The sequence below is a fragment of the Xenopus tropicalis genome, chromosome 3 (assembly GCF_000004195.4).
Source record: "Xenopus tropicalis strain Nigerian chromosome 3, UCB_Xtro_10.0, whole genome shotgun sequence".
Classification (NCBI taxonomy): Eukaryota; Metazoa; Chordata; class Amphibia; order Anura; family Pipidae; genus Xenopus; species Xenopus tropicalis.
In genome coordinates, this window is record NC_030679.2 from 44462306 (window position 1) to 44489229 (window position 26924).

The 26924-nt window shown below is 36.7% G+C and overlaps 1 protein-coding gene across 3 annotated transcripts in view; it reads left to right on the forward strand.

Annotated features, from left to right (window-relative positions):
* Nucleotides 1–26199, forward strand: part of htr4 (5-hydroxytryptamine (serotonin) receptor 4, G protein-coupled) — a 241901-nt gene extending 215702 nt beyond the window's left edge. For 2 of the 3 annotated variants that reach the window (XM_002939806.4, XM_031898825.1), the window contains exon 7: nt 25175–26199. In XM_002939806.4, the coding sequence (XP_002939852.1) occupies nt 25175–25262 (88 nt within the window). In that variant the 3' untranslated portion in view covers nt 25263–26199. The remainder of the gene's footprint in view (nt 1–25174) is intronic. The other variant, XM_031898824.1, reaches the window with a different exon arrangement.
* Nucleotides 26200–26924: the final 725 nt, after the last annotated feature.

Here is a 26924-nt window from a genome sequence, read left to right on the forward strand (position 1 = left end):
CTACAGAAGCCCAAAACATAAAGAACAATTTTATTAGCCTATTTCCTTAGTTAAGCTTTAGTTCTCCTTTAAGGCCTAAGCCACACAGGCCTTCAAAGTTGTCACAAGAGCTCCCCATCTTGAATTCTGTTAGAAGTGTCAGTGACACTCAGAGACTCAGTGAGCTCTGGGCAGCACTTAGGGGCTGTTGCAAATGAGGTTTAACTGTCATAGAAGCTGATGCTGATTTATTAAATTCTGATGCTAACTGCACTGGTTTCAGAGCTGCCATGTACTAATAATCCATATTATTTACTAATCAGCCTTACATTTATATTCTATATATACAGTATATTGTGAGTCAGTCTTCCCATAATTCTATATGACAGGGTTAGGATAATGGGATCCCATACCTGCATAATATTTAGAGAAATATACATAGATCTTGTAGGTTTTACACACACCTTCAGGGGAGTATTAGGGCCTAAAAAAGGGACAATAATGAATGACAGACAAAATCTTGTTTTAAAAACTTATATATTTTATACGTCTTAAAATAGAAATTGGGCATACAGCCACACATTTTTGATCAGTAAAATACATGGCATGCTGTGTGCCATCTGTGTCAGAATCTTCTTATTCAAATATAAAAATAACAACGACCATCATATACCCTTGTCCTGAGTAAACCATTGGCGCCGCCATTTTACTACCTAAAATGTACAGTCTTTTTGTGTTTACATATAGTGGAATGGGATCTATTATGCAGAATGTTAGAACCTGGGGTCTTCTGGATAAGCATTTTTCTCTGTAATTTGGTTCAACACACCTTTATCTTAAACATACATTTATTTAAACATTAAATAAATCCAGTAGCATTGATTTTCCACCAGCTTAGTTACCATTAAGTACATGGTATTGTTTTATTGTTGTAGAGAAAAAAAGAAATAATTAAAATGGGCTCTGTGGGAGATGGCCTTCCCGTGATTCATAGTTTTCCCGAGTACTGTGTGTTCAGATAAGAGACCCCATACCTATACTGGTTATATACCTACAATGCTCTATGTATATATTTATAAATATTTGCTTTTTAATAATAATTTTATTTCCAACACAATTCTGTAGTGTACTATAGAAAACAATTACAGAACTATCTGCTATTATCCAACAATTATTTAATAAAAATGTATCTGCCACCCTACCACATTAGTAGACCTAAAAATACATTAAACTGATTCCGACTCTAAAAAACTACTTTTCGAAAAATGAATGTACATTATAAGTTCTCTATAGGCCATGTTAGTAATCTTTTACTGATAGGGCACCTTTTGTAATTAATTGTTACTTGAAGTCCCTAAACCTGACTGTATTGCCAACCTGACTGTCCCTTCTCAGCCTGTCAGTTATAGCTTCTAATGCTAACGGACTCCTGCTGCACAAATATGGCAACCCCCTCATAGAGGGACATGGGGGATCAGATAGGGAATGTAAAAACATCAGGCAAATACTTTTAAGGCAACATTATATATAGCATGCAAAGATAATTGTGCTTAACTGGTAAAATGAGTGCCCCTTGTCCCCAGCAGTCCCCTAATAACAAAGAAGGGAAGTCCCTTTCCTGGGCCAAAGTATAACCATTGCAGTTCTATAGTTTGGCCACTAGGTGTTTGTAATAGTTTTGCATTTTGTAATAGTATATAAGTCAGAGTAGCCATGTGCTCTGGGTCCATTTTGAAAAAAGAATGCCACCTGGGAACAAGTAGAACCTAGCCCCAGTTCAGGCCTATTCAGGTTATAATTTTTATAGATCACACTAATGGGGCCATTTACTAATGCTTGGATTTTTCTTTTATCATTCAAATTTTTTTAGCGCTAAAAGTCTCAAAAAAAAAATTGCGCCTTTTCCAAGATTTACTGTGCGACAACTTCGACAATTCCAAATCCAAAAATACTCCATCTAAAACTTGTAGAAGTCAATGACAGATGTCCCTTCTTTTTCATGGAAGATCTTTCTTTGCTTTGAAACTTAAGGAGTTTTTAGATTTTTTTTACACAAGTCAAAAAAAAAAAAAAAATCGCATTTTTTTCCACAACTTTTTCCTGCATGTGCTTTTTCAGTTCAGATTTTTTCATAAACATCTGACATTCGTGGAAATGAGTTTATTTGAAAATAAAAGTGAGAAAAATTTGAGTTTTAGTAAATCTGCCTCAATGCGTAATAGATTAGTTTAGGGCAGCCTGAGGTTAATAAGATTTATTGGGATTAGTATCCTGGGTTCACTATTGCCAAGAGTAGGGACCAAGGTTACAGACCTAGGACCATAGCCTTACACAATGTTATGATAGTAAAAAATGATGTAATTATATATTAAAAAAAAAAAGTTTAATTTCTACGTCAGTATCTCTTTAAGACATTAGAATGATGTAATAGCAACATGCTTATGAAAAGTCACACATTGTCCTCCTTTTCTCTTCACAAAGCATTACAATAGAGAAGTTTCATCCTAAGCAGTCCTTCACAAACAATATCCTGGTGTTATGACATGAAATGACCCACTGGGTATTCATTGAGTTATATCTGTTATGTCTGGTGCCAAAGCAAGAACAGAAATTGGCATTAAGTCTGACAATGGTGCTGAATATGTTTTCCTTTAACTGTTCTATGTCCACGTTAGTCATATTAAATCTCTCTTTTTATTCATTAAAAATGCTGTGCTAGTTCAGTAGTCAGTGGGCACCCAGTGTCTTATTGGTTCCCTGTAGATACCCACAAGGTTTGCTTACATACTGCCAGTAAAGAATACCAGTTGTGTGTCTACTTAGCAGTGTTCAGAGCCATGAGAAATGCACAGAAAGTGATATTTAGGAAGTATATTATAAACAAGCACAGCGCAAAGGTTTGGTAGAAGAAGTTCAACCAAAGGCAATTTGTATAAAATTAGGGAAATAGAGAAAGTTAGTTTATATTAGATGCAACAATAAGGTTGTCACTGTTATATAAAATGCTGGTAATGTTTCTAACTACACTTGCATGCAGCATGTAGATATTGCCCCATAACACAGATATATGAATGCCACATTGTGTGATAAAGTAATAGTCCCATGGCTAGGACTACATGTGATAACCTTTGTATACCGTAATACTTTGCTCTCTGTTTGCTTTTAACACTGGGACATCAACTTGCTTTTGTTATTCACAGAGGTCCACCAATTAGAGGGCATTATTAAGTCTGTTTACCTGGCTGCTAATTTGGTGCTTGCCTGATCAGCAAACATCTGAATCATCATACTTTAGCTTTGCAAACATTGTACAGTGCTAATGTATCAATGATAAAACCCAATATCTATCCTCACAAAAAATTACCTTTTCTCTCCACATGTTAATGCAATTTAGATTGCAGAACAAGGTATACACTTTCTTGAAGGAAACATGAATTATTTATCTGGCTTTATGTACCGTCAGCAGTTTAGCTTGTGAATTTGTCAGAGCAGAAGGGGCTTTCAGCTCAGAATATGTACAAGTCAACAGAACATGATTTCACACAAGGTTTGTTTCAAGCATCAAGATAACAAGCCATAACCCAAATCTCACACTGTGTGCAAAATGGTAAAGACTCACTAGCCATTTCCAAACATGCCCACCCTAAATTGATACAGGCACCAAGAGCATCCTAAATGCACATTATTAGGATTCAACATGATATAAAATATTAACAGGAGAAACTGTATAATGTTGTTTTCTTTATTTTTAAACTTTGTCAGTCAGTCCTATAAAATTGTTCCAGAAAAATTATATTGTGTGCATATATCCAACCTCCTCTTTCACCCAGCGATCATAGCATGAAGATTAAAACATTTGCCTATCTTCCTATTGTTTGGTTACTGTGTAATAGTGGCAAGTTCCAAAGACATCTTAATGTACCAGCAAGCTTTATCTGTAATTACATGTGGGCCCATCCAATTTGGAGAGCAGGGGGTGTAGTTTTACTAATGTTAATAACTGTTTGGAAAAGATGGTTCCGCTTTAAACCCCCATAGTTCCTGGCACCTTCCTCTCTATCCAAGCACAGTAGGTGAAGGTGCAGCAACATGTCAACATCTAGAAGAATCAGCTGAACGTGTTTATGTAGAGGGAATAAGCATATCATTTCCTGCCACACTGATGAGAGCTCTGTAATTACACTGTTAAATATGTAACTGGAGATGATTACCATATTTGATGAGCAAATTGCTTGTATTTGTATCAAACTTATTTGAAGAAACTGTAAACTGGAGATCAGTATTATATGGGCATAATATACATAATAGTTATAAACGAGTGATACATACACACAGAGAGCCATACCTTCAAGAGCTTTTAGTCTAGAAGAGATGGTTATGCGATATAGCTCCACCTACAAAATTAATAGCTGGGATACATTTTGTTATGACTACTTTTGATGAAACATAACTTCTTTGGATTCATGTTCTGTATGATATAGAATCATAGGGTAGGAGACAGGTGGGAGACATTTACTTGCATTCTTATTCCATGCTGCCTCTTTTAGTACAGATCAGAGAAAATTTAATTTTGACACAATTCACATAGCACACAAATCACCCATTTAACACTACACCACAAAATATCACATAAATGACATGTTGACCCAAAGGTCTAGATGTGTATGTGATTATACATTAGTCACCAGGAGCTAAGTTGAAGGAGTAGAACTATAATTTTCATTTTCCATAACAAATATGTTTTATCCCTGGCATATCCAGACTGGGAGTCAAAAAGACTCTGAAATTTCAAGTACACAGAGGCCCAAACAGACCCCCACCAACCCACAAAATAGTAAATTGCATCTTACAGCAGTCCCTCTGGCATTTGCCAGAACCTACAGATTGCCAGTCTGGGCCTTGTGCCTGGCTGGCAGTGCAAGAAATATTTGCTGAAAAATACCTGGGATGTTCCAGGTAAGGAGCCTTTCCATAATCTGAATCTCCATACCTTAAGTCTACTAAAAATCATTAAAATATTAAATAAACCTAAGAGGATTGTTTTGCCTCCAATTAATAATACTTATATCTTAGTTGGGATCAAGTATAAGCTTCTGTTTTATTATTACAGAGAAAAAGGAAATCATGTTTAACATTTTAAATTATTTGCTTAAATGAAGTCTATGGGAGATTGCTTTCCTGTAATTTGGAGCTTTCTGGATAACGGGTTTCCCGATAACAGATCCCATACCTGTATATTTAATTCGATTTTTTTTTGTAATACTAAAGCATGCTTATTCATAATAAGCTTTAGTGCCTATTTAATAAAAACCTTGGGAACTATAAGCAATACCCAACCCACCACACAACTGTTTTTATACTTCTAACATGTTAATTTTCTTAATTGAATCACCTTATAGTTCTGTAATTAATGTCTCCTTGTTGTTTGCCTTTTCAGCTTAAAAGGAGTGTGTGGGCAGCGGCAGTACCCAGCTTTAAAGTTTGTTGATGTGTTGCAGTTTGCTGTAAATGATCATAGTCCCGTATGCAGCACAAAGACTGCTAATTATTCCAGCATAAATAGGTAATTGCACCACAGAGTGCATCAGAGACAGAAACAGCCTCTGCCAAAAATGTCAGCACTCTTTTGCAGAATATTATAGGTTAGGAAACATTTATTCCTCATCAGATAAATGTAATCACAAGTGATATTTTAAAAAAGAAAATCATTTGAAAGCCGTGGGGTTTGCACTTTTAGCTGGCAAACATATGATTATATCTGGATTTGTTACCTTCTTAGCTTAATGAATTCCCATACATGGATCTGTTTGTAGCTGCAAATGCCTCTCAGAGAGAAAATACAGCTTTTTAAACCTTTGACTTCATTTAAGGAAAGAAGTTAATTATTTTATTTACTCAATGTCAAGCACATTTCTCTCTGCATAAATATCAGCTTGATCTGGTTCAAAAATGTGTTTGATCCATATGTATTTTAATTATATTGTAAAGTGATTTCAGTGTAAAGGTATAGGACCCATTATCCAGAAAGTTCCGAATTACGAGACATCCATCTCCCATTGACACTATTAAAAATAAACAAAATCTCTGTAAAAAAAAAATAATAAAGTATTGCACTTGATTCCAACAAAGATGTAATTCATTCTTATTGGAAGCAAAACAATCCTATTGGGGTTATTTAATGTTTAAATGATTCTTTAGTTGACTTTAGGCATGGTTGGGCATGGTGAAAGAAGAAATACAAACATATTTATAGTTTAGGTCTTTTCCATCTACTTAACCTCTTTTGCATTTGCAAATTTTGCACTTTTTAGAAGAATGATCAATATATACTTCTAAGAACTGTTTAAATGGCCTCTGTACTCAGATTTCCAGCAGCCATGAGCATAATACAGGGGAACTGTTTATGTTAGTAAAGTGTTATGGTACAGGCTATAAACCCCCCCCCCCTGTGAACTGTCCCATTTAGATTTTTATGACATTCCCTAAGCAGAAGTAAGAGACAATGTGACTTCACATAGCAAAGATAAGAAAAGGTCAAGTCTCTCACCCTGTCTTTTAAAGAGCCATGAATAATATCCATTATTTTAATATTTATACATTAAATAATATATGATAATAGGAAAACTCCACTGCAAGAAGTGCAAAGTCATTTGTAAATAGATTTAAGGATAAGTACGGCCCCTCAAGAGATGGGACTGTGACTCCATTGCCCTTTCCACTTGGATGGGGGGATTGGATGGCTTTGAACAATTGGCATTATAAAAACCAAAGAGGTTATAAAAGCAATACTAAAAAATGACTGCATTCATAAAAGACTGTATAGTTCTTGTATACCTATTCCTATAAGAGAGAACTGCAGAGATCACATTACCCACAGCAGCCCCCATTCAGTTGGGGTGACTGAAAAAGGGCTGCCATTCACACCATTTCCATCAAGAAGGAACTGGAGATAACATTGCTGAGAAACAGTTGCATAGGTAGCTGCACGATTATCATACTGTAAATACCGGTATGGGATCCCTTATCCGGAAACCGAATCCGAATTACGGGAAGGCCATCTCCCATAGACTCCATTATAAGCAAATAATTCTAATTTTTAAAAATTATTTAATTTTTCTTTGTCATAATAAAACAGGACCCTGTAATTGATCCCAACTAAGATATAATTAATCCTTATTGGAGGCAAAACAATTCTATTGGCTTTATTCAATTATTAAATGATTTTTACAGACTTAAGTTATGGAGATCCAAATTATGGAAAGATCTCTTATCCGGAAAACCCCAGGTCTCGAGCATTCTGGATACTTGTAATTGTAACTACACTGACATATGTTTTATAACTTATTTTCTCTTGTACATTTTTTTTTCACTTCAAAGTCATTACTGTCAAAGAAAAAAAAAAAAACGGTTACAAAATGTATAAATTTTGCAAAGAGGTTTAGTGTAATGTAGCAAGGGAGAGTTTTTTTAAAGATACTTATACTGGCAAACTTTTGGGATATCTAACCTACTGGCCTACAATTAGGCCACTGTAGGAAGACTCTCTGTCTCTGATTATAATATTAAGTACCTGTTGACCTAACAACAACAAAAAATCATTACATATAATATATAGTTCTTGCAAAATGGGTAAACAGACAAGAATACAACAAGAATTATACCACAGCCTTTAAATAAAATGTAACAATAATGTGTTATTAGAACTCCACATCAACCCTCCTCTAATATTATCATCACCATGGTGAGACCCCTGCCTAGGCAGTTACTATGAGACATAATGGCATGTTATTATTAATCACTCTACCTTACAGGAATACACCCACGTGCAGGAACGTTAATGAGCTGAAGGTCATTCTAAAATAACACTTTTTTTCCTCTATTAAATCCCAATCATCCTGATAATCCTGAAATATTCAACAGTTTGCAGAACAAGGTCTTTGAATAAAAAATTCCCATGCTTCCTAGTAGGTTGGAATAATTCAGGCAGCAAACTTTGCTTTGCCTTTCAAAGTAATAGCATGCTGCTATAGTAAAATGTGTGGAGGGGCAGTTACAAGCATGTTGCTAGGACATTTAATCAGAGGAAATCTTGCTCCACTACCCATGTGATATTAATTATAAGCTGGCTTCCCATCTTGATCCTGGGTTTCAAAAGCATTTTGTTGATGGTGGGCACACCGTATGTTGCACATAAGCACAATCAGGATGCTTAGCCTACTTTATTACTCACACTTTACTCATGCTTCTTTTTCCCCCACTCATAGAATAAAGGATTGGCTGGTCAGCCAATGGGAAGCTATATTGTCACACACCAGAAATATACAACATAATAAAGGAAACCCTTTCTCCACTGGGTTTAATTTGGCATGTTTATTTTACTACAAATGCTGACACGTGCTTATGTGGTTACTTCATAAATTCATTTGTTTTTCTTAAACCAGGATAGATTAATTACACAGCTTAATGTATTTAATGTTTTTTTATAACCACAAAAAAAGAAAAAGTAAACCAATTTCATTTGAGGAGGAGTCTGCTTGCAGGACCCTCACATTTAACCCTGTACCTGCTTCTCTAAACATATATTTCTATGACTAACGCACAGATAAGATCAGTTAAGTGCCACTTTCACTCCAGAAGATATACTTTGTGTGCTTAAATTTAGGGCTTGATGCCAGATGATGTCAGTACATAGGCCTTGCAGTGTATTTTTAGTAGGCTTTTGCAGATTTAATTACAACTCATAGATAAATTCATGTTCACTCTGCAATGAGTAAGACAGGAAGGAAAAGAATTTCAAGGAGCTTAGTAAGTCTTAATTCTGCCAGTCTATTACTTAGCTCGTGAAGACAAAGCCATTATGATCTGTACTGCAATCACAAGTCTTTTGTGTTATATAAATTGCCACCATTGTATCAATTAGATTATGCTCTTCTAGCCTTGAATACATAAAGATTAATAAAGGGGAAGTGGTATTTTATTTTGGCATGTTCGTTTGGCACATTTTCCAATTTAAACTGCACATTTAATACATTTAAATAAAAGACTTGAACTTTGTTTCCCATGATATCACCTCTTTGGAGCACTTTTATTTTTCAGTAATTCTTCATGCAATGTTGTAAAGGCCATTAGTCATCCAACTGGCAGCAAGTTGGCACAAAGGCTAGTATTGCTGCATTGCAATCCTAGATTCAATTTTAACCAGGGCACTATCTGCAAGCATGTAGACATCATATAAGATAATGGAGGACACCTGACACTGCATGTCCTCCATTATCTTATATGAAGTCTACATGCAATTAGTGCTACAACAGGAGCACAGGAGTTATAGCCTGCTTGAATGAAGTAGCTGAACTGGAATACTGGATTTGGAAAGATTTTGACTGCAAGCAGTTTGTACCTCCTCCCAGTGTTTAATTGGGTTTCCTCCAGACACTCTAGTTTCTTCCTATGGTCCAAAAACATACTGGAATGAAGCAGGGAAATTGACTCATGATAAAACTGACCATTGTATATACACAGTAGAGAACGTAAGCGTCACTGGGGCAGGGAATGACATTTGTTCTGTATAAAGGCATATATAATGTATAATTGTAACTAGAGAATAAAGTACTACTTTCCTACTTTTCATTCAGCCTTTGCACACCTTTTTAGTTTTTTTTTTTTGTAATTATGTTATCCTCTGCAATCTGCTAAATGCATTTCTAAGAGCTTTATTGTACCATAGAACTGGGATAATATAATGCCTTCCTCTCAGTGATGTGTCATTAGATAATAGTGGACTTCATGAAAATGTATATTTTGTCATCAGATAAAGCACACAAATACTGTAATTTACCCAACTGTACACAGACTCGGACTTAATAAAAAAAAACTTTTTGTTACAGTCATTAGCATTAAGGTTTGTTTCTAAAATGGAAAAGTCATGGCTAACATGGCATCACCTGATTATCTTAGGAAAATGTCTTTTCTTCGGCCAAACATAAAAGTCCATCTTAGCTGAACTGTGTAGGGGAGAAGTTATTGTCCAGCACAACATTAAATAACATTAAATAATATTCATATTTCTTTTTTTTCAAGATGTATGGGGTTTTATGCACTAAATTTCGAATTTTTTGTGTAATAAAAATCACAATCTTTCTGTGATTTACTAAATGTAAAAACAACAAAAAACACTAATACAAAACTTTGCCATCTAAAAGCTGTCAAGGTTATGTAGAAGTCAATGGGAGCTGCCCTAGGCAAATTGTAACAATCTTTATTTCATTTGTGGTATTAGAGGTTTGTTCTTTTTTTACTTTTTTTTTTAAGTCCACGAAAATTTGTGGAAAAACGTAAAAATTTGTGGTTTTACGTTCTTTTCGTTTTCTCTCCGCTTTTTCATTTTTTGTGCTTTTTCAATTTGTATCTTTTAATAAATAACTAGATATTCGTGGTTTTAGTGAAATGAGTTTAGTCATGGTTTCAAAAACTCCTAACAACAAAGTATTCCATTGCCAATATTAGGTACAGTTATGCTTGCATGCATTTTTTGGAAGCCTAGCACATAAATTCCCCTCACAAAAGTGATAGCAACTAGCTGATCTAAAGGTAATTTGAAGTTATTTATCTGTTAAAACACAAGGCAAGAAAAGAAACAGTCAATCAAGGCTTTTCCAATGCAAACTCACTGTAGCTCTAAGTATCTTATGGGCTTTGCATTCGAGGTGAGTGAGTTTATACATAATTGAGCATATTGTGTATCACTAATAGTACTACGGCTTCACCCAATTCAGGATTTTGTTCAGGCCTTGATCAGATCCTAACACTATTGATGAGTGAATGTGTCCGTGTTGCGAAGCCACAAAAAAAGTCTTACTCCAAGGGGCACATTTACTAACCCACGAACGGGCCGAATGCGTCCGATTGCGTTTTTTTCGTAATGATCGGTATTTTGCGTTTTTTTCGGAAAATTGTCGCGACTTTTTCGTGACTAATACGATTTGTGTGAAAAAACGCGAGTTTTTCTTAGCCATTCCGAAAGTTGCGCAAAATCTGGGGATTTTTCGTAGCATTAAAACTTGCGCAAAAAGTTGCGATTTTTTCGTAGCGTTAAAACTTGCACGAAACGTCGCACCTTTTAAGTTTTAACGCTACGAAAAAGGCGCAACTTTTCGCGCAAGTTTTAACGCTACGAAAAAATCGACAGATTTTGCTCAACTTTCGGAATGGCTACGAAAAACTCGCGTTTTTTCGCGCAAATCGTATTGGTAACGAAAAAGTCGCGACAATTTCCAAAAAGTCTTAAAGACGCCGAAAAAATCGAAAAAAATACGAAAAAGTCGCAAAATGTTCGTTTTCAAATTGGAATTTTTCCAATTCGGTTCTGATTCGTGTCTTAGTAAATGTGCCCCCAAATGTCAACGACAGTGACTTTTTAGTCCAGGCAACATTTTTTCTTGGACACTTTTGTGTCTTGGTGAATTTTTTTTGCTGCAAATTTCTGCCGCAGTTTTGCAAAACAACTGCAAATTCATGCCTGGTGAAAACATTTGCTCATCGCTGCCTAACACTTATTTCCAGGATTCAGGCTGAACTAATTCTTAAGTGTTTGCCTGTCCTGAAACTTTAAAATTATGCAACTTTAAAGCTCTAACTAAAATCTTTGACATTAATGACACTTTATTGTTTCTCAAATTTGGCTACGTACATTAGGGTTTTGGATTCATTTCAATACAGCATGTAAATAGAGCTCACCACTTTACTTTTGGTACTAAGACACATTCATGATGAAACAGAATTTAAATACCATTGTCTAATAATCAGAGACATGAGCAGGGCGCATATTGGCACGTATTGGCCTTACCCTATCACTTCCCTGTCCATGCCCTTGATTTCTCTCCTTGCTTTGTCCAACACTGCCTGTATGCAAAGTAATTTTTGTTGAATTTTAGGCACCCATAAATTTATTCTGAGTTGACAAGTTTGCATGTTTTCTCTTCATATCATGCCCCAGGCCAATATCACACACTTGTGGCATCTGTTGCACTTTGTACCTTTCTTACAGGTGTGAAGTTGAAGTAGGGTTGCCACCTTTATTGGGGGGTGGGGCAGACTGTGACATCATTTAGAGCAAGGCTATGAATCCCCCATTCATAGCCTTGCTCTAAATGATGTCACAGTCTGCCCCACCCCCCAATAAAGGTGGCAACCCTACTTCAACTTCACACCTGTAAGAAAGGTACAAAGTGCAACAGATGCCACAAGTGGGGCAGACAGAGTAGAGAAAGGGTCAATGTAACCAGTAAATGGGCAGACTGGGCAGGGAAATGAGCAAGCGGGCCAGGTGGCAACTCTAAGTTGAAGTAGCAGGTTTATGATACTGATCTGACATGCGGACATGTGGAAGATATTTGAGAGAGAGTTTTTTCTCATTTTGTGAACCGTACCACTTTTGACTTATTATGAGCACAACCCTAGTACCATAGCAGTTGTCTTTTTCTGTCCTTTGGCTGAAGCTTTAAATCCCTCTGCTTTCCACAGTATCTGTGCACCTGTGAGTGATAGACTATAAGGATTTCATATCTGTGGAATGACATATGTGTGTGGAAAATATACATTTATGTCTATTTATGTTTGTTTGTACATTTATTTAAGTTCCTTTCTATTAATTTTTGGCCAATGCCTTTTTTAGTCCAATTGAATAAGTTCATCTGAAAGGGCTTTTCAGATGGAAAATAGTTTTGCTGATTGCATCAAGCACTGATAAGAAGCATGTTGTACAGTGGCTTTCCTTGCTTGGGGGTGAAGGCACAGATCCAGATGGTAGCAAAAAAAGCACTGGCACTCAGATCTGCAAATGGGACTAGCCCTTTAAAAAGTCTTTATTGCAGAGACTTAAAAAAAGACTTTTTAAAGGGCTAGTCCCATTTGCAGCTCTGAATGCCAGTGCGTTTTTTGCTACTTGGATTTTTGGAGGGTGTCGATCCCCCCAGCAGTGCCAGTGTGCAATGAGCGTTGAAATTTGGTGGAGTTAAGGGTGTGCGAGTAAGGTCTTCTTTGTTGTTTTTTTACAGATCCAGATGGTAGCATGCATGCAGGGTGAAATTAAAGCAAATTCAGCAACAAGAAGCCACAGTGACAACAAGAGAGTAGGCAAGAGCAAAAGACAAGATGAGGTCTGTGGCCAACAGACTGACAGATTACAGACAAGTAGCTTAGATTCAAGGTCACAGGGAAAGATAATAAGCAAGTGAGAGTCAGCAGATGGAGGTCTATAACAAAGAATTAGCAAATAAAAAAGCTTATAAAATTGAAGCACCCAAAACCAAGCACTGAGTAATAATTAATGATATAAATATTTAACAAGCAGTAAGCATTTGTGTGCAGCCAGATTATACACTGATGTTTTCACTTCCAGCTTTATCACCCCGAAAACTGAGGGCACACATAAAATAAGTTTAACAGCGTGAAGTTAAATACAAGATCTTAATGTGAAACTGGCAAATGGTATTGCTTGCAGAGGGGGCATGTGACTTGGCCATGTTCTCTTATTTCACCATTACTAGATGATAGTCATGTTATGTTAGAAATAGGGGTACCGTATATACTCGAGTATAAGTCGATCCGAATATAAGCCGAGGTACCTAATTTAACCTAAGAAAACTGGAAAAACTTATTGCCTTGAGTATAAGCCTAGGGTGGAAAATGCAGCAGCTACTGTTAAGTTTCAATAATCAAAATAAATACCAATAAAATTACATTAAATGAGGCATCAGTGGGGTATATGTTTTTAAATATTTATTTCAAAGAAAAACAATAAACTAGCTCTGTAAGTGAAGAAGAGGGTCAACAAAAACAATATGGTATCAACAATGATACCTTAAGGGTACTACCCCCTTAGCTCAATCAGCAACCCAGCTAAAACACAGAGTTAAAATCCTTCAAAACTATATATAGATTATATAGAATATAAAGTGCAATGTCTAGTGCAGAATGGGACAGGTGAGGATGGTAGATGAACATGAATTTTGGAGCGGGCCAGGGCACTGGAGGGTCTGGTTGCGAGTGGCCTAATTTGCACATAAAGTACAGAGGGTGCTAGTATGGAGGGACCCGACTCGAGTATAAGCCGAGGGTGACTTTTTCAGCACATTTTGGGTGCCGAAAATCTAGGCTTATACTCGAGTATATACAGTAAGTCTTGATATTTACTATGGTTCAGTCCCACCTGAGGGTTTTGAAGGTACAAAATATGAATGTGACCATTACATAAATATTTATTCATCTTAAAAACAAATTCCAGAAGACTTGATTGTCCTTTTGTTACAGAAGGGATAGGCAAATGCACCAACCATGACCCAATTCTTGAAGAGACAAGGGGGACCGGGGATAAATGATAACGTAGCCCTTCTAGCCTTCCAGAGAGATGAGCCTGCCAGCACTTTGTCCTTAAAAAGCATGGCCATTACCATTTGATGTAATGGTGTATTTAATATATTTTGCTATGGATACATTTTTTAAGCATATATGTCTTTACACGTAATGGCAATTCACTTACACAATGGTGAAAAATGGGGTTCAGAGCACAAATATTACATGCAAATGAAGATCATTTGAATTAACAGGAATTAACAAAGCAGGGTGATTATTTAAAATAAATATATAAGTAACACTAACATCCCTGCTCTGTGGGAAGGAATCTTTCAACATATTTAAAAGGTTATTTATTTTTCAGTAAACCATCTTTCAACATTTTCTCAGGATTAGTTATTTTCCAGCCAGAACAGAAGTGTAAAAATTTTACTGAGAGATTTGCAAAGTTTTACATCCTGCACATGTCCTGTAAAAAATAATAAAAAGAAAAAAGCATTTCTATTGGCTGCATTGATGAAATGGCTTGGAATGCTATTTTATTTAATTCTAAATTCTAGGGTGGGGGTCCCTGAGGTGGCAGCCCCAGTGGGCCCTTGACACACCAGTCTGACACTGAACAGGCCTAGGCAAATTTTGCCCATTTTAATCCATTATAACATTGCAGTCTGAACAAATTCTGGCAATTACTCACATAGATGTTAATGGGGTTTGTTTATTTTCATTTGACTATTTTTTTGGAAGTTGCTAAATAAAATGTAAAAAACATCTTTTGATTGGAGTAGATTTCTATGTGCTATCTATAGAAAAGCAGGTGAGGTTATTAGACACTAAGCCAGTAACTGGTAATTGAGGTTATCACTAATACCAGGCCTGAATTAAAGGCTCCTTCTGCATTTAAAGGATTTTGTGAAGCTTTTACAAAATAAATGTGCAGAGTAGCTAATTCTCCTTGACTCTATGTACTTTGAAATATAACCCCATTGTTTGTGTCAGTTACTAAATGTTACAGGAGAATGAAAGCCAGCACCCAGTGCTTTCCAAATGTTGTACAGTTCCAAGAGGCCACTTGCATACAACCTAGAATGCTATACTTTTTCATATCTTTAACTTATGGCGTAATGTAATACATAAACATGCTTCCACAAACCTATTTATTGCTGCCATTTTGGAATCTGTTTTCATACATGCTGTAAGGGATTTGGGAAGTGTGGGGGAATATCCCTGATAGTACGGTTGGGGAAGGAAGTGAATCATACAGGTAAGAGTAACAAATAAAGAGGATGACAGAGAAAAAGGCTAGAAAAGTTCGATCAGGTATATTATGAGAGTGGGCATAAAGCAAGACCATGCAAAATAGAATAGACCAGTCATAGAGCAATACCAGGCGAGACTGGACAGAGCAGGTGCAGCACAAAGCTAGGTAGGACAGGACAGAAAGGGTAAGACAAGACCAGACAGAAATTTAGAACAAGTTTAGACAGGAAAGGGTGGAACAAGACAGGATAATATAATATAGCCAGACAGAATATAACAGAACAGGAAAGGAATCTAAGGTCAGGCTAGAAATCACAGAAGAAACAAGGATCCACAGGAAAGGCTAGGATTTCATGGCAGGATGGGACAAAGATAGGAACAGCAACAGCTATGTCAAGTGCTATGCTATAAAGCAATGATGAGAGGGGACTCAATGCTTGGGCCAGGAAGTGAGGAAAGGGAAGTACTTATATATAGGGAGGAGCAATCAAAAAACGGGCATGTGGGGTTTCATAGCAGCTCTGATTAATACTGACATTACTACGTAATCCATTAACATTCTTGGCATTTTAACACTACAGCTTTTCCTTGGAAAAGTTGATTTCACACAACATCATCTTATAATTGAGGTGAATATATTTGCTTTTTTGTCATCTTATTATTATGAGATATTATGAGGCTGAGGATAATTGATTTTATTGTACTTCCTTTTATCATGGCTTTTCATTCACAGTCATAAAGAAACAATGCAATACAGCTGCCATGTAGATACATAACAAATCTCTCAAAACAAAGCCCTTATGATTAATAGCAGCAGTACTTGTTAGGAAACAGTAGTTAAAAGTAATTGTTATTTTTAAATACCATAACTATGTGATATTGCTTTAGCAAAGTTTCCGTGCTCTTAGGTACACACAAATCTACTTTATGTATTTTACCCCAGTTTTATATTTGTCTCTTTACATAATTTAATATAACAAAGTTTACCCATCAACTGACACACACTCAGGATTGACTGTTAATGTCAATGACATTAAACATAAAAAGCAAGATGGCATAGTTTGTGAAAACATTTTTTTAACTTTTGTATTGAATTTATTGAATTTTCCTTTATACAGAACAAAATAGTAGCAACATTAATGCCACAGAGTAACAAATAGATAAGCCAAACTAGAAGAAGAAAGGATATACCCTATATGATCCTATAGGTATAGGGCCCATTATCCAGAAAACCTGTTATCTAAAAAATTCAGAATTACGGAACAAATAACTTATCTTTAGAAATAATTTCCTTTTTCTCTGTAATAATAAAACAGTACCTTGTACTTGATCCTTACTAAGTATATAAGTCATCCTTATTGGATGCAAAACAATTCTGTTGGTTGTATTTAATGTTTAAATTATTTTTTACACTATGGAGATCCAAATTATAATAATATTATATTATAATTCTATAATAGTAATAATAATTATTGGGACCCTGGGTCCCAAGCATTCTGGATAACAGATCCCATATCTATTCTATATATATATAGGGGGAAGCAAGAAGTGATAGACACCCTGGGGAGGGATATAAAGGTTTAAAGTATGGTTAATGCACAAGAATTACATGCGAATTATTAACATGTCAAATAGCACAGTATTCATTCCAAGGTTGCCAGTATTGGCATAGTTTGTAATTTAATAAAGTACAATCGATAAATGCATTAAGGCTGCTAAATGTAGAATAATCCAAGGACTGCACAGTCTGTTGTTTTAAAGGAGCCTTTTTATTAATCTGTTTTGGCAGGAAGTTGCAGTCACAGCCCCCAAAATATTTTGGAGATGCCTTAAGAATTGCCAACCCTATGATATCTATAATGTTTTGCTATTAATATTATCCATACAGTAATACAGGTATGGGACCCATTATCCAGAATGCTCGGGACCTGGGGTTTTCCGGATAAGGGATCTTTCCGTAATTCGGATCCCCTACCTAAAGTCTGCTTAAAACATTTAAACAGTTATTAAACCTTATAGCCTCCAATCAGATAGCCTCCGATTTGCCCCCAATAAGGACTAATTATATCTTAGTTGGTCTCAAGTACAAGGTTCTGTTTTATTATTACAGAGAAAAACGAAATCAACGCCCAGTGGGGATGGCAGAGGATTCCTGATGGCAGTATTATCTATAAAGTAGAAGGCGAGTAGTTTCTGCCTTTCCAGAAAACATTGCTTTCAGCTAAGAACAATAAAAATATTTTCTCATATCTTGAGCCATGTCAATTTTCAAGTGAAATGCAAGAGAAATAAATGTATCTACAATTTCCCTTATGGTATTCCAGGCACATTCATCCAGTGGCCTGAGGTCTGCATAATGCAGATTATTTCCAAAACTGGCAAAGTCTGTGATACTAATACATACTAACTGCCAAAATAGCAAAGTCTGTTTATTTTCATAAGCCACATGATGGAGTGGAGTTTTGCTTAAGAAGCAGCAGTGTGAAATTTAAGACACATAATTAATACTCATTATTAGCCATATTATTATATTTTCCCTAAAATAATTTTGTGTAAACCTGATATGCACACACAAATGAATAATATTTACTGAAAGAAAAGCAGCAAGGCGTGCAATAACCATGGCTTTGAGCATGGATTTGGAATTTGTTTATATTTTACATTGGATGCCTCAAGAAATTCCATAAAGAACCACTGAAACTAATGAACTGCATTAATATGGCAGGGGTAACTCTCCTACTGTGCTGTTTTTCTACTCTGACTTTTATTATGACTGGGAGTTCTCTCCTATATGTCTGAAACTGGCCGTAGTTTGTGTGAATGTAACTGTACAATTGACCAGGACTAGTGATGAGCGGATTTTTTCGGCAGGCATCGATTCACAGCGAATAACCGCATTTCGCCATTGTCGAATTGTTTCGCGAAACTTCCGTGAAAATTCCCTGCGGAAAAATTTGTCACGCAGAATTTTTTTTCCGTGCAGTTGCATCAAAAAAAGGATGCGGTCGCATAAAAAAGGCGCAGTCGTGTCAAAAAAGCGCGGGTGCCAAAAAATAGACGCGGGCAACAAATGCGTTTTGCAATTTTTTTGCCGTTTCACAAATTTTCTAGCCAATTTGCAAATTTTATGGCGAAGCAAAATGGGGCACATTCGCTCATCACTAACCAGGACTGATATTAAGGATGAATAATCTCCATAAAGCACTGGGTAATAGGTTGGCACCAAATAAATACAGCATAATGTAATAAATGTATAATATGCAACATGAAAACCTGTAAATTATATCCTTAAAGACAGAGCTTAGTGATGTTGTCAGTTATAATCGGTCATTTGTGTCACGACTTGCTGAAACTTGGGTATTATAACGAATAATGCACTCTCTGTTATAAAATATGAGGATATTAGAGGTCACCTTAACCTGTATAAAATTCTTTGGCCTTGTGCCTTTATATGGTCATGTTACTCGTTGTTGACGTATAATATCTTTATACTCTATATTATAATAGGGGGTGCATTATTCCCTATATAAATATAATAACCATGAATACCTTGTAAATGTTAACCTTGGAGTTCCATGACCTGTATAAAATCACTCAGCCTTCAGTCTCATGTCATGGTCATGGAACTTCTAAAATCTTTATATTTTACAATATTGGGCACATTACTCCCTATATAAAGGGTGTTCAGTAATGTCACCAGTCAGTGGTTAATGATGTCTCATGTCACATTTAAATTTGATGATAATTAAAAAGAACATATCTTATGTTGCACAATATAAATTATAGGTTTACCCTAGGAGGTACGTCTTTGCATATAACAATGTACAACAGTTTGTGATTTGGGATCTGTATATAATCATTTGTGCAATAATTTAAAATCTCTGCAGCATTACCAGGCCCCATGGGGTGATATAACACAATTCTTATATATATATCGGTTTGTTTTTCCCTATTATACTATAACAAACAATCTTTTCATATGTATTTAACACAGGGAATAACAAAGGCATCACCACAGGACAGTTTTGAGTGAGGCTAGGTATTGTTTTACAGATGACCAAATCAAACTAAAGTAAAAGAAATTCCCTCTGAGGTACAGAAAAATACTGGCCTAACATAAAGCTGCATTTTTCTTTATCTAAACTAAAGCTTCCATTAGCCCTAATTTTCTTTAGCGAGTAAAAGGGATTTATAGAAAATACCCCTATATGAGTTTTATACAGAAAGCTTAACATGGAAGAAACAAAAAACTCAAAATACAATGTGCAATAGAAAGAAAATATCCTCTAGTGCAGATGAGGTCAACAAAATATTGATCTACTTCGAGATGATGGTCTCTCCAACATTTAGATACTGGTGTGTTAACCTACTGAGAGATGTAGTGGTTAGAGATAAGAAGCTGAAACAATTACCTATATGCCCTTGCCCTAGTTGCCATGGAGACACTAATCTATTCTCAGTCTAATCCGTTACTATCATAGCTTTCTAGTGATCTATTGTGCAAACAACATATATAGTTATTGGGCTCAGACAGTACAATATGTACTTGGCCTTAATGTCAGGTCACAATAGCAAAAACAAATACATTATATTATATTATGAGGAGCCATTAAGAGGCACGAATGCTCGTAATGAAATTGTAAGCTTACATTCTAAAACAATTTTAATGAGTAGCCTGAGTCAATCTGCTGCCTGAGACACTATTGCCCTGCTGCTCCTCACCATTTCCCATTTAACCTTCCCCGAGTAAAATCACACAGTAGCACATGTTAATCAAAACAGCTTGGATGCCACAGACCTAAAAACAAAATTATTAAGGAATATTCCTTAGAAGCAAAATTGGTGGTTTGGTAGTTAGCCTTGTGTTTGAGCCCTGTGCTTCTTTTAACCAGCCTAAAGTCTAGTTAGGGATCATGAAAACACAGTCAGTTATTTTACTTAGTTAGCTAAACAATGAAAAATGAAATGACTTTTTTTTCAAGGTAAGACGTACCAGTCATGAACAATATTTCAATTCAAGCAGTAGAGTGAGTTTACAAGTATTATAGTAAATGAACACTTCATATAGTTATATTTACTGATGAAAATGCAAAAAAAAATATATATAAATATAATAGTATCTTTATTGTAGTAAAAAGCATATTTTATATATATATATATATATATATATATATATATATATATATATATATATACTTTCCCAATATCGGCACTCACCAGTCCAAGAAACATAAGCCGGGTGCTGACCCACAATTCGATATATTATATACAGTATATATATATACATACACCGTTTGAGTGTGCGGATTCCTTGTCGGAGGCTATATATATAATATATAATATTTAAAGCCAAGGCACATTGAACTAATGTAAGCCTGATGTGCTTTCAAACCAACCCAGCTCTTTTCTATAGACTCTATGGGGCACATTTACTAATCCACGAACGTCCGAAAAGCGTCCGAATGCGTTTTTTTCGTAATGATCGGTATTTTGCGATTTTTTTGTAAATTGTTGCAACTTTTTCGTAGCGTTACGACTTACGTGAATTGTCGCGACTTTTTCGTAGCCGTTGCGCTGAGTGCGAAAGTTTTGGATTCATTCAAGCTTCAGTATCGTGACTTTCCTTGGGCCGGGTTGGAGCTGCAGAGTGCCATTGAGTCCTATGGGAGACTTTCCTTGGGCCGGGTTGGAGCCGCAGAGTGCCATTGAGTCCTATGGGAGACTTTCCTTGGGCCGGGTTGGAGCTGCAGAGTGCCATTGAGCCCTATGGGAGACTTTCCTTGGGCCGGGTTGGAGCTGCAGAGTGCCATTGAGCCCTATGGGAGACTTTCCTTGGGCCAGGTTGGAGCTGCAGAGTGCCATTGAGCCCTATGGGAGACTTTCCTTGGGCCGGGTTGGAGCTGCAGAGTGCCATTGAGTCCTATGGGAGACTTTCCTTGGGCCAGGTTGGAGCTGCAGAGTGCCATTGAGCCCTATGGGAGACTTTCCTTGGGCCAGGTTGGAGCTGCAGAGTGCCATTGAGTCCTATGGGAGGCTTCCAAAATCATGCAAAGTCTGAAAGTTTTGCCCGCCGTTTACGAGCGCTTAATACGAAAAAGTCGCGACAATATACGAGCAATTCGTAACGGCTACAAAAAAGTTGCGACAATTGGCGCATGTCGTAACGGCTACGAAAAAGTCGCAACAATTTACGAAAAAGTCGTAACAGCGACAAAAAAACCGCAAAGAATACGAAAAAGTCGCAAAATGTTCATTTCCAATCTGAATTTTTCTCATTTGGATTCGGATTCGTGGATTAGTAAATGTGCCCCTATAAGTAAGGACCAAGTTGGTCTGAAATTTGTTTCAGCTATGTTTTAAAGATGCTTTATTTGGAGGTCCAGCTTACTTTGTGCGTCTTTTGCACGCACCTGTTTGTCTTTTCCCCACAGCATCTTGAAGCAAATCAGAAGTGAGGAGGGACCAAAGCAGTGTAGTTTGTTACTGATCCTTATATTTTCAAATACTTTTTATTGTTAATGAAGCTTAAAGGACTAGGAAAGGCTAAGTCACTTGGGGGTGCCAAAATGTTAGGCACCCCCAAGTGACTTAAAATGCTTACTTTGTACCCCAGGCTGGTGCCCCTGTTAGGAGAAAACAGCACCAGCCCGGGGTACCTGGAGCGAGTGCTTCCTCCTTCCTATTCGCTCGCTAGCCAATTGTCCCGGACAAACGCATGCGCAGTAGAGTGAAAAGCCGACTACTCTGTTTAAGTTCGGCTTTTCACTCTACTGCGCATGCGCGAGATCGATCAGGAAGGAGGAAGCGCTGCAGCTACCCCGGGCTTTGCCTTTCCTTCTCCTTTAAGGCAAAAGATTAATGTAATGCTGACAGTTTGCTACAGATGGAATTCACGAACAAGCTAAAAGGATTGAGGAGACCACCTCATATGTATGCAAATAAGTCATAACAGGATTCTGGGAAGAAATTCCTTAAGGCTCCTAGAAAAGTCCCATTTACATGGGTTTATCCTATAGGCTACAGCTCACCCACTGGGTTTAAAGCTGAAGCCAGGACAATAGCTGATCAGATTCCCAACTACAGACCGGTTTCGCCCTTTTTGGGCCTCATCAGTGTAGCGCAGAGCCTTAAGGAATTTCTTCCCAGAATCCTGTTATGACTTATTTGCATACGTATGAGGTGGTCTCCTCAATCCTTTTAGCTTGTTCGTGAATCCCCACTCCTGGCTCTACCTAAGCTGATCAGAAAACCCTGCGCTACACTGATGAGCCCCAAAAAGGGCGAAACCGGTCTGTAGTTGGGAATCTGATCAGCTATTGTGCTGGCTTCTGCTTTAAACCCAGTGGGTGAGCTTTAGCCTATAGGATAAACCCATGTAAATGGGACAAAGCCCATGTAAATGAGACTTTTCTAGGAGCCTTAAGGAATTTCTTCCCAAGATTCAGTCTCAAGTGTGATAGCTCTTATTATAATAAGAGTCAGACTTAGGGTACAGTAGTTCATAGAGCAGCCAGAAATTCCAACGAGCAGATGTAAGTACCCTAGATATCATCTAGGGAACTTAATGAAAATAGAGTTTATCAATGATCATTTTACCAAACAGTTATCATACTTACTGTTTGGAAAAATAATAATCATTTCCTAATTGCAACATTCTTTTCTTAGCTGTAATGAACAACATCGTCCAATTCTTTTCTCCCCAAATGTAATCTGTATTAAGAATTAAGGATCTGGACGGAAGTTAGTCCTCCGTGCTTCTGCCGAAGACCTTTAAGATATATGAACCTTAACCTCAAAATACCTTGTCCTAATTAACATGGATATGAATTGTCTTAGGCCACACCTATTAATGTTTAAAGAAATATTACTGTCTTGGGAGTTATAACATCTCTAAACCATTAAATAAAGAATGCAGTGTATTCCAGTGTACCAAGTCTCTGCTGGATGTAAATCAAATCACTTAAGCTGAATTGCTGAGGTGGGAATTAAAGTTTACAAAGGACACCAACAACAAATGCATCATCGTCAGTGGAATGCTGCCAATAGCTGGCAGGGATTTTTAATATGATCTTCTCATTGAGTCATAAAACCATTACTTAAGAAGGGACAATATATGAGTTTATAGCAGCCCTTCCAATTCTGTACACAATGTCTCTTCAAAATGATTATTACAGTAAAGTCAAATTGTTAATCTGTTAAGGGAAAACATGACTGAGTGTGTTGCTCAGCATGGTCCTATCTGATATAGTTAAGAACTAGTCATATCAGTCCTTATCCCCTTCACTGATGGGTGGGGTAGGGGGAGTGTCATCTGTTTGCATCCATTGGGGATCATTGCAGGGCACTTGGGTATTTCATACTCAGATGAACTGATGCCAATGTATTTCATTTAGCACCAATATAAATTATATGGACCAGTTTGTATTCAATCCCTGAGATATACAGTATAAATCCATATAATATCCATTGTTCCCAACCATGTTTCTTTTCACCGTTTTTACTGTATTACACTTGTCAAAGTTAATGGTTGATTGGTTGGTAAGGGCTACTTAGCATGTATGTATTATTTGTGAATTTTTCCACTAGACAGAGAAATTTTATACTAAGTGATGCATAAATAATGTGCAAATCATTGTGTTTTTGCCCACAATGTGCCACTTTTAGCAACATGCTATCATAATTGTGTCCACCCATATCAAATGCAAATGTTTGCATTCAGTTCCATAGGCACATTAAATTGCACCATGTAGGGAACAGCATACAACTAATATTGCATTCATTAGATACTAGATGATGCGTCTGTGGGTGCAAGTTGCAGCGGGAGCCCTGCACTTAATACCTGAATAAAGGCAGAACTGGTGACCCTGCACTGCAGCAGGGGTAGGCTCCACTAGTAATTGAATAGTTCTCATTAGAGCACCTAATGAATGCTTTTAGGGTTTCTGTCATGATTTCTATGGTATAGAAATTACATTGTGTACATTGCAAAAATGTATTCTACCATTTAACATTTTATTCTTGAACCAATAAATGTATTTTTCAGGGCATTGTGCCTGATCCTGAGCTATGCAACGGTTTTCAGATAAGCTGTTGTTTTTCTTACTCAATGTAACTGGAGAAGTCATGGCCAGAATTTAGTGTTTTACTACTGAGTATTAATCTCATATCTACCACTAGGCAGGATGGAGCATTTGTAGCAATACAGGTGTCAGGAAACTTTTATCTTGCTACCTTCCCATTGTTCTGCTGATCGGCTGCTGGGAGGTGGTGATATCACTATAACTTGCAGCTCAGCAGTAAAGAGCACAAGTCACATGGCTGAGAGCACCTGGGAAATTAAAAATCTGTCTAGCCCCATGTCAAATTTTAAAATTAAATATTAAAAAACATGTTTGTTCTTTTGAAAAAAAAAAAAAATTTCAATGCAGGATCCTGCTGGTGGAGTACTATTAACTGATGCATTTCTGTCATTTAATGGTCTCAGGGTATTATTGGTGATTGCAAATTTCTGACTTTCTTGGGCCAGGCCAAACAGTTGTAATACTTGTGGCTTACATTTATTGATCCTATCCTCTTTTTTTTTTTACAGGTATACAGTTCTTTATAATGGACACCAACAGGAGCATGACACACTACCCATCCACATTGACCCAGAGTCACAGGAATCCTGTTTCTAGTCAACAGCTGGAACCAAAATGTCAAGTCTCCTGAACCCCACAATGTATAGCCACCTGGGAAATTGCTAGAAGATATCGGTCACATCGGGTCTAAAAATATTTTATCCATCTGCATGAAAAGATTCGGAGCGTACAATGTGTGATTCCCAGTTGTATCTCCAGCTCCCTCTCCCAGAGGATTCTAATGATTCAGAAAAGTATTGTTGCCATGCCTGAATTTCAGAATGAACATGCTAGCGACCTTCAGCTTTCAATATAAATGCCATTTATCGTTACAGAACACAAAACAAGGTGGCATTGCAAAGCTACAGAAACGAATGCAGGAAAAACAACCAGACAGGCTCAAATGTAAAACAGTATAGGATGCTAAGTTTAGGAAACAATTACGTTAGCACAGAACATACATGTCTGTCAAGACTTCACATATACCTTCCCAGTGCCTAAAACTGAAGGTAGATCATGAGACTGGATTGACAGTTGGTCCTTCAGAGACCAGCATGAACTGTATGTATCTGTGGGTCCACAACAGATTGTACATTTTCTATGTATTATATAATATATCTGCATGTACTTAAGATTGACCGTGTCTTTTTTTAAGCCTGCTATTCAGGCTAATCAAAGAGCATTTCATCTGTCAACATTTTAAATGATTGAGTTTTCAGTGGTATATTTATATGCAGGTTCTTCCAGTAGATTCGGTGTTATTTTGTATCATCAAGGAACTACATCCTTTCGTAATGTATTTAGGTCATTCCAATTTCCAAAAATGTTGCTGCTAGTGCTACTGTCAATGAATGATGATGGCTCCTTGTAAACGTCACTCAATCGCCCCAGCAAGAAAGACATTATTTTCTTTCGTCTTCATTGCTATGAAGTGCCAGCTTGTCTAATTTCAAATACAAGATCAAATAAAGGTTTTGTCTTTATTAAACTGTCATGTATAAGAAGTTGCATATTATTTATGAGAATAATGAGAATTTTTTTAAGGCAAGCTATGGCACAAGGAGTGATTCTGAAAATGTGATTCCAACATTTATAAGTTGCCCATACCACCAAGCCATAAGACAAGGCTGCCCCTTTTTAGGGACAGGGCAGATAAGCCTTCCAAAAGGATTCTATTTTCCTTGGTCTGCCCTTTCTTTAGTCTTTTAGACAGAGGATTGATGGCAGGTGTAAAACTACTGCTCCTCCTCAGACTAAATTCTAGGAAATAGACTGTCATGAAGACAGAAAAACAAACTTGTTCTAACGTTGCATCACCATTCAAAATGATTTAGTTTTTTTTATGATAGTGTACCTTTGATAGAAGTCACATGGCCACAAACAGTAAAATATGGAAACCCATATCCTTATAAGTGGTTGAGGCTTGGGATTCTATGCTGGAAGGTAGAGTCGCAGAGAGGCATTTTCTAGAAAACTCCAAAATGACGCCCATCTCCCTTAGACTCCATTTAAAACAAATAATTCTAATTTTTATCTGGAAAACCCCAGCATTCTGGATAACAGGTCCCATTTCCGTATTTGAATTAAATCTTTTTGATAAAACTAATATAGAGAGTCCAGTTTTGCTTCACTGAAAAATTAGCAAAACAGTGGGGTTCATTTATAAATACTGGGCAAAATGGGCAGTAACCCTTGGCAAACAATCAAATTGTTGCATTC